Raw genomic sequence first — 14021 nt, 5'->3', positions numbered from 1 at the left:
TTAGAACTTTTTGTGATAAAGTTAATTCAGTTATGGAAAAAAAGTTTTATTGGAACCACAAACATCAACCATTAGGTTACTAGATTGAGCTATTACAGCATCAACTTAATCACTTTTTAATGTTTATACTATTTACACTTTTTACTGTGATCCCAAGGATCACGGACTATTGGAAATGCAGAAAGTGTGATGCAGAGGGATTCTGTTATACAAGTTAGTTCTTGCTTGTATGGGCAGGACAATGGCATGTTTTAGAATTATGTCTGTAGTTTATGCCATCTGGGGTGATCTGCTAAAACATGGAAATATCCTTACTTAGTTATGACGCGCTTTGCTGTTGCCTGTGTAGCTGAGTCATGTGGTATTCTGTTACTGAGTATGTATTACTCCGCTTCATCCCTGTAAAAATCATATTAAAGAGTAGAGCACACAGACCATGAGAGGAGTGTCATTCCTAAAATACTACATTTCAGTTAATTAAATTAATATTAATGGGAACAAAACCTGAAACCATATTCCCCTTCTCAGGTAAAGAAGAGTACAATTTAACCTTTGAGGACTCCTCAAGAGTCTGGAAGACATAGTTCACACAGACTAATATTGCTGTTTTGCCTGTTGTGAGTTCTGTCAGATGTGTACCCTTTTAAAAATGACCATTACAAAAATAAAAGTCTGATAGCTGACTGCAAAACTTACTTAAACAAGCTCTCATTTCTGAATCATTCTGTTGTTAAACAGCTCCCTCTTTATTAATCTACCTTAGCTGTGCTCATCACAATTAGTGGCAGAAACTTGAAGACAAACTATTTTTTTAAAAGATATTTCCCAGTAGGCAGGAGGAGGAAAAGTTAACTGCATTAGAACTGGCCTTTCCAAAATAAAGTAAATTGTGATCAGGACATAGTAAAAGCTCATTTACACTGGTTCATGGAAACTTAGCTGCTATTCAAAAGCAGATTTGATTTTATTATACACAACTTAACTCTGAGGAATTGTTTTGCTGCCCCAGATATCAGTACTTGCACTGAACACTTAAACACTGCCAGTAGCCTTGTTTGTTTTGGGGAGACAAATATTTTTCTGTAATCAGCAGCTGCTGAGTAAACAACATTATACCTCCAAGAGAAACGGTTTTATTTCGCAGTACACACAGGTTTTGAGAACACACTCATCATCAGCAATTGAAAACTGTAATGAATATTGGACTGCTGGTTTCTTTACCTGCATGTAAACATTTGCAACCCCCAGAAGGAAAGGGGAGGTTGTACTTGCTTCTCAGGACCCATAAGCTTTAGAAAGATAGCAACAGAGTCAGAGCAAGTTTCTGAACGAGGTGGAGGAAGGCAGGACTCACTAGGCTTTGGGAAGTGATGCCCCTCACCAAGAAACTGCAAGTTTGACAGCACGTAGTTATGGTCGGAACCCAGCCACAATCGCTAGGTTATAACTTGCGCCTGTTTCAACAGGGCTTACCTTTTGTTCTCGCTCTCTAAAATGTGGATACTTTACCGCCCTATTGTACCATGGCCACCTGAGGTTTAGTTTATTTAAAGAGATACGATTTTAGGACTTGGATCAATGGTTACTCACACTAGTGCTCTTCAGAAAGGCAAGCGAAGCAGTTTTTAAGCGAAAAGAAAAATAGACCTAGACTAAATTATGACAATAAAAAGAAGTTCCCTCCACAGAAGGAAACCTAAGGAGTACTGATGTCCACCACGCCAGGAGCAGGAACATGCAACTGGTAACAGTCTCCACGTGGGCAGGGGACAGCAGAGTGGTCCCCGGAGACAGGCAGCAGCAAAGGCCCGGGGGTCGGAGCAGGGCTGGGGCGCGGATGTCAGCCCCGGGGCCGGCTGGCAGGATCTGGGGAGCAGCGAGCACCTCGGGGCGCCAAGGGCGAGAGCAAGCAGGGGGCGGCGGACAGGGCAGGGCGAGGCACTACAGCGGGGGGCACCGCGCTAGCTCCCTCGGGGCCTTCGCAGCGGAGAACGCGGATCTCCGCGGCCAGGCCGGTGCCCCCGGGCCCTTCCCGGCAGGCGGGAGCAGCCCCGCCCCCCATCCCCGCGGGCGGGAAGCCGGGACAGAACATGGCGGCCCCTCCAGAGCCCGCTCCCCTCCCCCCGCGGGCCGCCGCCGCGCATGCGCAGTAGGGCGCAGAGAGGCCGTATCCCTCCGCCGAGCCCCCCTTTTGTCGGGGCTATTTGTGTAATAAGATAATCCCGCACCCCGATGGTAAGTGCCCCGCGCCCCACAACGCGCCGCCCGCTCGGCGGCCGCGGGGGGGGAGGGCTCCCGGGCCCCGCGGCGCGGCGGGGCGGGCGGAGGCCGGGGCCATCGCGCGGCGCGGGGCCGCCTCGCCGTGTCCCTCCGCCGGGCGCAGCGGGGACTTTTGTGTGGGGCTTTTGGGCGCCGAGGAGCGGCGGCCGCGAGCGCCCCTGGGCGGTGTCGCGGGCGGAGGCGGCCGGGCAGGCGGCACGGTAAGGCCCCATCCCCGCGCCCGGCTCTCCCCCACCCCCCCGGGCCGGCCAAGCTTTTCCAGGTCAGTCAGCGCCTTTGTATGGGGCCCTGTTACCGGATGTGGAAGTTGATCTCTTCGCTGGTAAAAAATAATTCCACTTCCCCCGGAACCCGGCGCCGCGGCTCCCTCCGCAGCGCCCAGCCCAGCCAGGATTTCCTGTCGGGGAGCGCGGCGGCCGGCCGGCCTTCCGGGGACCCCGCCGCACGGGGGGCGCGGGGCGGCGGGCCGCGTGGCCGGGCCGGGAGCGCGAGCGCCGTTTCCCCCCCCCCCGCACAGCAGCGCCTGGCCCCGGATCCGGCCGGGGCCCATGGGCTGCGGGGGGGAGCGGGGCCGCCGGGGCCCAGGGGCTGAGGTGCTTGGCACGAGGCCTTCTCCCCCCTTTGCTGAGCTGGCTTCTCGCTGGGCCCCATTGTGTGAGGAGGCGTGAAAAAACGGAGAAAAGCCCGGCCCTCCCTTGGGCATGGGCACCTGGCTGCTTCAGGAGCTGCCCCGAGGGCGCAGCGTGGGGTGCACGTTGGCTTGTGGCAGGGAAGCCCACTTCGTATTGGGTTTGCATTGATGCACTTCGTATTGGGTTTGCTGCGTTGGGGAGCGACGCTGCTTGCTGCAAGGAAGGGCGGGTGTGCGGTGCAGTGCAGGGCCTGGCTTGCTCCCAGGCTCATTTGCTTGAGGAGCTAGAGCGAGTTGGGCCCTGAAGTCAAGAAGTGAGCGCCAGGCGTCCCATTCGTTGTTTCCTTCTTGGGAAAACACCGGTCCAGTGTTTGCACCCATGGACCAGACAGTGGCTGTGTTGGGGCTCCTGTGTCTAAGTGCAGGAGCTTTGGAGGGGGAGGGGTGATAACATCTGCCCTGTGAAACCATTTGGTAGACATTTTCCATGTGAGGCTGTTGTACCGTTTAGAGACATTGTTAAAATCCCACTAGATCATTTCTGTCAATACAATACCATATTTCTAGGAGAATAATTGTGTTGTAATTATTCATTGATGCACACGAACGTAAAGGCCAAGTTTGTGGTCTCTGATTTTAGGGCAGTATTTCTTTTCTGTCGTCTTGAATTATGCAGTGAAGTCCTGATTCTCTGTGGGAGTGTTTTACAATGCAAGGGTGAGAACAAGGCCCTGTTACCGAATTAAACGCCTTGAACAGTAACCCACTCTGGCACTGTCATGACTGGGAATCTTGAAGCAGGCCCCAGGTAGTACAGGATTTTTTGGTAATCTGTCTAGAGGTTGGTAACCACCAGTAAGAACAGAACAGAACAGTGCTGCCAGAACAGCAAATGAAATAAAAACTGTCACTGGCAAAATGCTGTAATTCTTGTATATTATTTTGGGGCCAATATAAGCGTTTTGTATTTTTATTAAGATTTGAATTATAGAGTACGGAATTAGAGTTGTATCTTAAAGAATATATAACTGGTGGCTGCTGATTTACAAGGAAATAAGGCAAGAACATTAAATGGGTTTATTTCATTAGAAATCATTGCATGAAACTTGTAAGATGACATGAACATGTAAAAATATATTTATTAATATAAGGAAACAAGTAGCCATAACTTAGTGCATGTTCTGTTCTTCCTTGAATACATCTTGTGAAAACTTTTGGTTTTAAAGGAAAAAGTTTTCTTAGGTGGAAAAAAGAAAAATAACCCCCCTGAATTCAGCTTTTGTACCATATGCATTACATATTACCAGATTTTAGAGAATCAGAATCAAGGTGATTTTGATATTATAGTATGGCAGCACTGATTAGATGATGACAAATAAAATGAGATATGTGGTTTGTATTTAATGATGAAGCTGTTATAGCTAACTTATGCTGTGAATGTTTTAAAAATGTTTCTTTGACCTCTGCCAGTACATGCATACAAAATCATATTCAGGAGCCCTAGCTTTATTTTTCAGAGATACTAAATAAACTTTAACTGGAGTGTTGCAATGCTTGGCACCTCTGAAAACAAGGTCATTGACTCTGAAGCAGGTTGGTTTCAAAATATGTTCTGAAAGATAAATAATATCCCACTCATTTTGCTCCTGCACATTGCTGCGAGAAGTGATGCATCCTCACTGGACCCCAGTGGATAATCCTACTGGTGTTCATCAGAGCAGTGTGGGGGGGGAATACTTAAGAATATGCTGTTCACGGTCTGCCCAGGGATTTTTGACATCGGTGTAGCTGTACCAGGATAGATCCCTAGCTTATATACTGTGCCCTGGTATAACTTACCCTGCAAGAAAACTGCACTGTTGCAGATTACACTGCTCTAACTTCTGCTCCAGGCTCATTTGTGCCTGGAGATTGCACTGACACAAAAACACCTGTGGCTGAGATCTCGGTGTAAACAAATCCTGAGACTCATTTATGCCAGCTCTGTTCTCTGTGGCAGCATCAGTGTACCCAGTCTGTACTGAGTGGCCCCAAATACAGGATGCCACCTGCTTTTCAGTCAATTGGTCTGAACTAAGCTTGGTCACTGGTTCCTAGGTCCAGGTATATAAGACACACTTCCAGGCTTTGAGTCCTTTAGAACATAGGACTCTTTCAATATGGAGCCAGTGCCTCTGACTTCTTGAGCTGTGAGACCTGCCATGTGCACTCCACACTCATTTACCTGTGCACTCTCTGGGCTATGAATGCTTTGGGTTTCTAATTTAAAGGGCCAAGATAAACATTTAGGGTTTTATACATCAGAGTTTGGGGGCTGGGGTGGTGCGAGCACTAAGAGACACAGTTGACAGCCTAGAGGTCATAAGTTTGAGGCCACAGCAGAAGTTCTCATGGCGTGGCCTATCAACCTCCAACAAATTTGCAAATTCTGCTAAATACCTTGTCACAGGGAAAAGGAAGGAACCTCAGAGTTGACTCTGTAGAAGAAGCTGAAAGTAAGAAGCCAGTACAACTTCTTGAAAACAGAATATAATGGTTTCTGAGTGATTCTTGACAGCAGCTGTCTGCCGAGTGCATCACAGTGGTTAAATCTAAAAGTCCCAGAAGTTGGCTATTATTTTGAAGAGGTCTAAATCCAGAAGAAAGGAACCTAAGCACTTAATTGTGTATAAAACGTTTTCTGGTCAGTAGCAGCATAGTGTGTTTTTGGGGGGGTTCAGAAATACCTTCAAACTAAGCAATCCATTGGTGTAGCTTCTAGATATAATTCCTAACTTATTACCTTTCTTTTGATAGTGTCTGGAAGAAGCCTATTGAATCATTTTTTGCAATTTCAAGAAGACATCTGGACAGTTACAGTATCGCACTTGTTAGATCTGATGAATATGTCATAGAGCTGATAAGGAGCACTCCCCTATTTCTCATGATACTCTACTAACTTTACTAAAATCTAGTAGAACCATTGAATTTATAAATGGATACACATTTTGGTGTTTTACTGACTACATTAGCAGAGAGGTAGTTAATCATATTACTGTGAAGTCAGGCCAAAGGCAAGGTAGGAATGCACCTTGCATACTGAATCAGAGGTGCATAAGCTCTTGTGATGCCAAGCTCACTTTATAGATGCTGTGAAAGGACATGCACAGAGCAGTCTTACTGGATGATTTGTATACAAATAACAAAAACACTTTAAAAATCAATGAGAAGTGAGAAATTGCAGAATAAGAAATCGTTCCCAGAGTGGAATTTATTACGTCTAAACAGGGACTATGAAGGTTTACCCATTACCTGAATTAACTTTTGTGACCCCTTTATGCCTATGAGTTTATTACTTGTTTGGCTCTCTCCTCCTTCCCTTCTGCCTCTTGTATTCAAGTCACTCTTATCTGATAGACATGAGCTGTACATGTCTTTCACAGCATCTGATGAAGTGAGACTATCTCACAAAAGCTTCTGCATCTCTGATTTAGTACAAGGTGCAGCTCTCTGCTGTCTTCTTATTAGCTGTGTATCATATAGTGTAGCTCCTTGGTCCTGTTCATTTCAGTGTGCTGCAGGAGCTTCACAGAGTGAACTTGGAGCTCTGCTTTAAGTTGAGGATTTCTTGGGTATAGTGGAAATTCTGCCCTACCTGGTGTGTCCCCTTGCCTGCAGTGGAGGAATGTTGGGGAAATGTTAGTACATAGTGTGGTTTGGGGGGTATTGTACTACAAATATCAGACCTGTGGAATAGTTCCTAGGGGACTGTTCTAGCCATCCATCCCATGCTACAGCCAGGAAGTGGAGGTGGCATAAAACCACCTTTGCTAGTATTTGCTAGAATAACCTTGATGCAGTTTATGATTACACTCATACTTTCCAACTCTTGGGAGTGGCTTGTACCCTATTATTTACTATTCAGTGAATGCACAAGTAGTATGAAAAATGCAAGGGATTTGAAGTATAAAGTAGGAAGACTAAATAAAAAAAAATATAATTGAAAAAATGCCCTGGGGCCTGAGGTAGACATCAGACCCATTTTAGCCTTTTAGTAGTCTTAGGTCAGCAGAGTGGAAGTTCTGCTACAACAGGAGAAGAAGAACACCCATTTAGTAGATGTGCAGCGTCTTCAACCATCCCACAGCTATGCAGAGAGCTGATCACCAGGCACGAGCATTGTAACAGCTGTCAACAGACTAAATAAGCTATGATGGTTTCTGGGAATTAACATGCAAAGAAGCTGCAGTCTCAGAGTGGAAATACAAAGTTATGCAGTCTTTTTTCTTGCTGTTCACAGACTGTATTTTAGATGCCAGATAGGAAGATTATACCTATTCCTTGAGTAAAGGCTGTACTTGTTCCTGTTGTCAAGAAAATCACTGACAAGTTGCAAGTTTTAAAATAACTCAGAATGAATCATATAAATACAACAAGCAACCTCCCACAAGCACTATTAAAGCAACATTTTTTCAGTCAAAAATGACCTTGGTCATCTTTCTGAAAACTTTTAAATGACTGTTTAAAAATGAATACTGAGAAGTTTCATAAATGGTAACTGTTGTCTGCAAACAAATTCTTAGCCCATAAAAATCTTATAATGAAAGTACCTTCTCAATCACAGCTACATATTGGGGATTTAATTTGGATTTGGAATTGCCTAGCAAGGTAGCTTGTGAGATTTTTCTTCTCCACTAGATGGCCCCAGGTATCTGCTTTGGGAACCCTCTCAGAAATAAAAATTTAACTGAATTTGGTGGGCCTTGAATACTAAGTGGGTTTTAAGCGTAGACTTTTCATAGTAGCTAGGGTCAGGAGGGACCTGAACAGATCATCTAGCCTGACCCCCTGCCACAGGCAGGAATGAATGCTGCGTTCACAAGACCCCAGACAGGTGATCATCCAACCTCCTCTTGAATATGCCCAAGGTAGGGGCGAGGACCACTTCCCTGGGAAGTTGGTTCCAGATCTTGGCCACCCTAACTGTAAAATATTGCCTTCTGATCTCCAACCTAAACCTATTCTCCATCAGCTTATGACCATCGTTCCTCATCACCCCAGGTGGTGCTGGGGAGAAAACAGCTCTGCCTATTTGCTGTCGATCCCCCTTGATGAGCTTGTAGGCAGCCACCAGGTCCCCCCTCAGCTTCCTCTTGCTGAGGCTGAACAGGTTGAGGTCCTTCAGTCTTTCCTCATAGGGCCTGTCCTGCTGCCCTCTCACCAAGCGGGTGGCCCTCCTCTGAACCCTCTCCAGGCTGGCCACATCCCTTTTGAAGTATGGCGCCCAGTACTGGACGGTACTGGACACAGTACTCCAACTGTGGCCTGACCAAAGTCGCATAGAGGGGGAGTATCACCTCTCTGGACCGACTTGAGATGCACCTATGGATGCATGACAAGGTCTGGCTGGCCTTGCTGGCTGCGGTCTGGCATTGGCGGCTCATGTTCATCTTGGAGTCAGTAATGACTCCAAGATCCCTTTCTGCCTCTGTGCTTTCAAGACAGGAACTCCCCAGCCTGTATGTATGCTGTGGATTCCTTCTCCCAAGGTGCAGCACCCTGCATTTGTCTACATTGAACCCCATCCTATTCTCATCTGCCCACTTTTGTAGTCTGTCTAAATCTAGTTGCAGCCTCTCTCTCCCTTCAAGTGTGTCCACCTCGTCCCACATCTTAGTGTCAGCAGCAAACTTGGACAGACCTCCTCGTCCAAGTCGCTGATGAAGATGTTAAACGGTGCGGGCCCGAGGACCAAGCCCTGGGGTACCCCACTGCTCACATCTCGCCAGCTTGAGTGCAACTTATCCACCACTACTCTCTGGGTGCGCCCCATCAGCCAATTTTTTACCCATCCAACTGTGCAGGCATCAATGCCACAGTCACTTAATTTGTTGATGAGGATGGGTTGAGAGACAGTGTCAAAGGCCTTCTTAAAGTCTCGAAAGACTATGTCCACAGCGACACCATCATCCAAGGATTTAGTTACTCGGTTGTAAAAGGCAATCAGGTTAGTCTGGCAGGACCTGCCTTTGGTGAAGCCATGCTGATTGCCCCTGAACATGATCTCCCCTGCAGGCCCCCCACAGATATGCTCCTTGATGATCCTCTCTAAGAGCTTCCCAAGCACTGAGGTGAAGATTACAGGCCTATATTTACTTGGGTCCTCCTTCCTCCCCTTCTTAAAAATAGGGACCACATTAGCCAGCACCTGGCCAGATGACCACAAATGCTCATACAGCCAGGCCAAAGGCTCCGTGATGACCCCTGCCAGCTCCCTCAACACCCTCGGGTGGAGGGCATCTGGACCTGCAGATTTAAAAATGTCTAGCCCTTCCAGAAGATACTGAACTACATCTGCACTGACTAGAGGCTTGATAGAGCTATCCCCAAGATTGTTCCTACCTCTGGTAGGAGGGATATCCCGGTCCCTGTTCAGGAAAACAGAGGCAAAGAAACTGTTAAAAATATTAGCTTTCTTGTCTGGTGTGGCCACCAGATTACCATTTGTGTCTTGCAGGGGCCCTACATTGCCTGGTGCCCTCTTCTTGCTCCCAATGTAATTGAAAAAGGACTTTTGATAGGTATGCCTATGTGAAGGGGCTCTGTGCCCTCCATTTCCCATCTGTTCCATGCAAGGGTTTTTATATGTTCCTCGGCCTTGTTCTTCCTTGCTGTGCAGGAGCTTTGTGTACCCTTGCATGCTCAGTGCCTCTGTGTTGTTCCTTTTTCTTCCCCCATTTCTCTTCTTTCAGTCTCAGAGAGAAGTCGCTCAAATGCAAATCCTGTTTAAGTAAATTGGGAACTCAGACAGAGAAAGGGGTATTGTTATGCTGGAAAGTGTTAATGGGTGACATTTACAGGTTCTTTGATTTGTTGGCAAGTTACAGAGGTAACTTGCTTGAATCTGACCTTCCTAATAGACGTTAGGGGTCCTATATGACCCCCTTTAAAAAAAAAAACAAACTCTGGTTTTCAAATTTTCCTCCAAACCACTAGAGCTGTGGTACTGAGTACCCATCTTATATCCAAACAAACAGAGAAATGTCTTTAAGTATGTGTAGGACCAGCCAAAGTTCGTCATTTAAACCAGTCACAAAGAAAGCTTTCCAGAATGATTGGTGTTTTGACTGTTTGTGATTTCATTTCAAAGAAGATGCAAATATAATCTGATGGGATTTTTCTCTGAACCATAGTTCCCCAACATTGGTTAGTTACTGTTTGGGAAATGAGTCAAACTCTTCATTCACTTTGCTGAGCTCTTTGATGTACATTGCTGAATTTGTGTTGTTAACAGCTTCTCAGACTCTTAGTATTTTTTTAGATGAAAACATAGATGCAAGAAAGATAAGTTCATGATCAGTTTCAGCTGGTAGTGCAATCTCTGTATAAAACTCCGAGCTCTGTAATCAATTCACATTTTTAATTCTGGATCTTAGAGGTAGCTGGTTTGCAAAGATGTTTCAGGGAATTTTTCTGGAGACATACATGACATACCCATGTGTGCTTATGGATGTCTTGCCATTTACACATAGTTATTCATTTTCAGAAGCAAGATCCAGACACTTAAATGTATGGTGTTGATAACTTTAATGATTCCATTCCTCTTCCACTCCCTATGAGCTCAGCAGAATGAAGTTATGTTTACTGTAGTCACTTAGAATTGAAAACTATTAGAAACCTAAAACAATGTGCTGCTTCTCAGACACATATTTTATACATAAGGGAAATGTTGAGTCCATTTTAATATGTTACTTGAGCTGTGTTGTTCTTGGAGGAACACAAGTCCTTTCTTGGTTGAAGTTGAAACCAGCTCACCCTCAGTAGCTTGGCTTTTAAATGTGTTTCGCTGTTCTCATCCCTTCATTTAAAGGACCAGTCTAGCTTCAGTTCTGCATGCTGTATTCTACATGGAATTGTGGAACCCGTTAGCCAAATCTTATAAACAGTAACATTGCAGATAGTAATAACTGTACAATTCAGACCATTCCGATATCACATATCTGAAAATAACACACAAACTTCACACTTGTTCTGTCCTGCCTTTGTAGCAAGCCGATAGGATAGACATGTCCTAGAAACTGGATGGCATATAGGTTTTCATATAAGTACCATGGTGTAAGTGTGATTCAAGTGGAAAAATAATACTTTCACAGCTTTGTTCTGTAAACGGACACACAGACTGAAATTTCAGAATGGACTGAATGAGGTGGTCGTGGCAACTTCACACATTTGTACTTGGAGCACAAGGAGTAGCAAGGCATAGATAACTGTGAGGGAAGGAGTGTGAGAGAAAGGGTTATTGAGGCCAATATCTTTTAAGAATTTAGTTTTACATATAGATTCCATGTTCTTGAGTATAATACATATGGCCTATGTAAGTATAGGCCATATATTTTCCTTGTCTTGTGTAGTTTGCAACCTCCTCAAATGTACATTCAGCAAACTGATTAATTGGCTTATGGAATAATTTGGATATGGTTAAATTGCTTTTATTTCTGTTCTCTGCCACCACCTTCCCCAATCATCAACCCCTGATAACTGAGCATTACTGGATAATTTGTCAGTATTTGCATTTCCTTTGGAGCACTGAATTAACCTGAGTTTACTGCTTTCCATATTTTAAGAACATACTATAGAAAATGAGAAAGCCTGACTGCATAGGTGTGGATGCTAAAGAGACTGTTACATTACTTCTACCAGCTAATTCTCTGTAATAATTGCATAAAATCACACACGAAACAGGCACTGTTCAAATTGATGTAAATGCCACCTGGTACTGTTGTCCAATTATTTTATGCACCAAAAAAGTAAGTGCTGTTTGTACATGTATATTGAAAAGTACTGTACTTAAAAGATCTGCTTCATATCTCTTCTTGACCTGCTGCACACAAACAGGAAAGAATTGGTGGCTAATGTAGTAGTGGATGGCAACTGGGGCAGCAGTGACCATGAGATGATTTAAGTTCAGGATCCTGAAGAAAGAAAGGATGGAGAGCAGCAGAATAAGGACCCTGGACTTCAGAAAAGCAGACTTTGACTTGCTTCGGGAACTCACGGGCAGGATCCCCTGGGAAGCCAGACTAAGGGGAAGTGGAGTCCAGGGGAGCTGGCTGCACTTTAAGGAAGCCTTACTGAGAGTGCAGGAACAAACCATCCTGATGCGCAGGAAGACTAGCAAGTATGGCAGAAGACCAGCTTTGCTTAGTAGGGAACTCTTCAGTAAACCAAATCATAAAAAAGAAGGTAATAAGAAGTGGAAACTTGGACAGGTAACTAGAGAGGAGTATAAAAGCATTGCTTGGGCATACAGGGATGAAGTCAGGAAGGCCAAAGCGCAATTAGAGTTGCATTTAGCAAGGGAGGTGAAGGGTTTCTACAAGTATGTCGGTAGCAAAAGGAGGATCAGGGAAAGTGTGGGTCCCTTACTGAATGGGGGAGGCAACCTTGTGACAGAGGATGCAGAAAAGGCTGAAGTGCTTGATGGCTTTTTCACCTCAGTCTTCACAGGCCAGGTCAGCTCCCTGACTACCGTGCTGGACAGCACAGTTTGAGGAGGAAGTGAGCAGCCAACAGTGGTGAAAGAACAGGTTAGGGACTATTTAGAAAAACTATACATACACAAATCCATGGGGTTCGATGCGATGCACCAAGGATGCTGAGGGAGTTGGCTAATGAGATTTCAGAGCCACTGGCCATGACCTTTGAAAACTCATGGCGGTCAGGAGAGGTCCTGGATGACTGGAAAAGGGCAAACATAGCACCCATATTTAAGAAGGGGAAAAAGGAGGATCCAGAGAACTACAGGCTAGTCAGCCTCACCTTAGTCCAGAGCCAACCCGTCCTATCCTGTGAAACCTGTGTCTGCAGGGAGCCCCACAGCCCTTGCCCCCTGCATCCGGCTGCCTGCTACCCCCACCCCTCTGACACAGTCTTCACATCCAGCTGCTTGCCATCCCCTGACCCCCCTGCTGCTGCCACCAGCTTCTATGAGTCAGAGAGCCCCAAAACTATATCTTGGAGGGGGTCCCAAAAAATTGTGGGCCAGTCCCTGGAAAAATCATGGAGCCAGATCATCAAGGAATCCATTTCTAAGCACTTGGTGGAGAAGAAGGTGATTAGGAACAGTCAGCATGGATTCACCAGGGGCAAGTCATGTCTGACTCATCTGATTGCCATCCATAATGATGTGACTGGCTCTGTGGATGCAGGGAGACTGGTGGATGTGGTGTACCTTGATTTTAGCAAGGATTTTGATACGGTCTCCCACAACATTCTGTCAGGCAAGCTAAGGAAGTACGGACTAGATGAATGGACTGTAAGGTGGATAGAAAACTGGCTGTAGCATCGGTCTCGGTGTGTAATAATTAATGTCTGGTCGGCAGCCGGTATCAAGTGGAGTGCCCCAGGGGTCTGTCCTAGGGCTGGTTTTGTTCAGTGTCTTCATCAATGAACTGGAAGGTGACATAGAGCGCACCCTCAGCAAGTTTACAGGTGATGCCAAGCTGGGGGGAACAGTAGATACAAGGGTGGATTTGGTTTAAACCAAATCGATTTAAATCTCTAGTCAGGAAGCCTTGATTTAATCATTGATTACTAAAAAAGTGCATTACTACTACGAAGTTCTGCGCCTATTCATTTAACTTCTTGAAGCTTTTCACTTTTAGAGAAAAGTAAGGATTTGACTGTGTGTATACAAACTTGCAGAGAGACAGTATGGCTGCGGGGCTCCTGATGCAGCTCACGGAGACCATAAAAGCTAAAGAGGCGGAAGTCATGGGGGACCTAAACTACCCAGACATCTGCTGGGAGACACAGACGGCAAAGTCCCACCGCTCACGCAGGTTTCTAACCTGTGTACAGGACCTCCACCTGACACAGGAGGTACATGGTCCCACTAGGGGGAATGCCATACTGGATCTGGTATTGGCAATGGGGGATGACATGGTAGGGGACCTACAGATCGGTAGCCATCTGGGGGACAGTGATCACCTAATAATAGAATTCACCATAAGGTGTCGAGTGGGTAAGGTAACTAGTAGAGTGAAAGTGCTAGACTTTAGGAAAGCTGATCTCAATGCACTGAGGCGATTAGTCAAGGACGCACTGCAGAATAGGAGTTTTGAAGTGATGG

General features: G+C 45.8%; 1 protein-coding gene across 4 annotated transcripts in view; it reads left to right on the top strand.

Moving 5' to 3' along the window:
• Nucleotides 1-2146: 2146 nt before the first annotated feature.
• GABPB1 (GA binding protein transcription factor subunit beta 1) overlaps nucleotides 2147-14021 on the top strand; it is a 57703-nt gene continuing 45828 nt past the window's right edge. Inside the window, exon 1 of one of the 4 annotated variants that reach the window (XM_059714644.1) lies at nucleotides 2147-2235. In XM_059714644.1, the coding sequence (XP_059570627.1) occupies nucleotides 2233-2235 (3 nt within the window). In that variant the 5' untranslated portion in view covers nucleotides 2147-2232. Of the gene's footprint in view, nucleotides 2236-2392; nucleotides 2481-2801; nucleotides 3070-8496; nucleotides 13772-14021 lie in introns of those variants that run through there. The other 3 variants (XM_059714645.1, XM_059714646.1, XM_059714641.1) reach the window with 3 other exon arrangements.

The sequence above is a fragment of the Alligator mississippiensis genome, chromosome 11 (assembly GCF_030867095.1).
Source record: "Alligator mississippiensis isolate rAllMis1 chromosome 11, rAllMis1, whole genome shotgun sequence".
In the NCBI taxonomy this organism is placed as follows: Eukaryota; Metazoa; Chordata; order Crocodylia; family Alligatoridae; genus Alligator; species Alligator mississippiensis.
The sequence above is the reverse complement of the archived record's forward strand: the minus strand, read 5'-3'. Positions and strand labels throughout refer to the sequence as shown.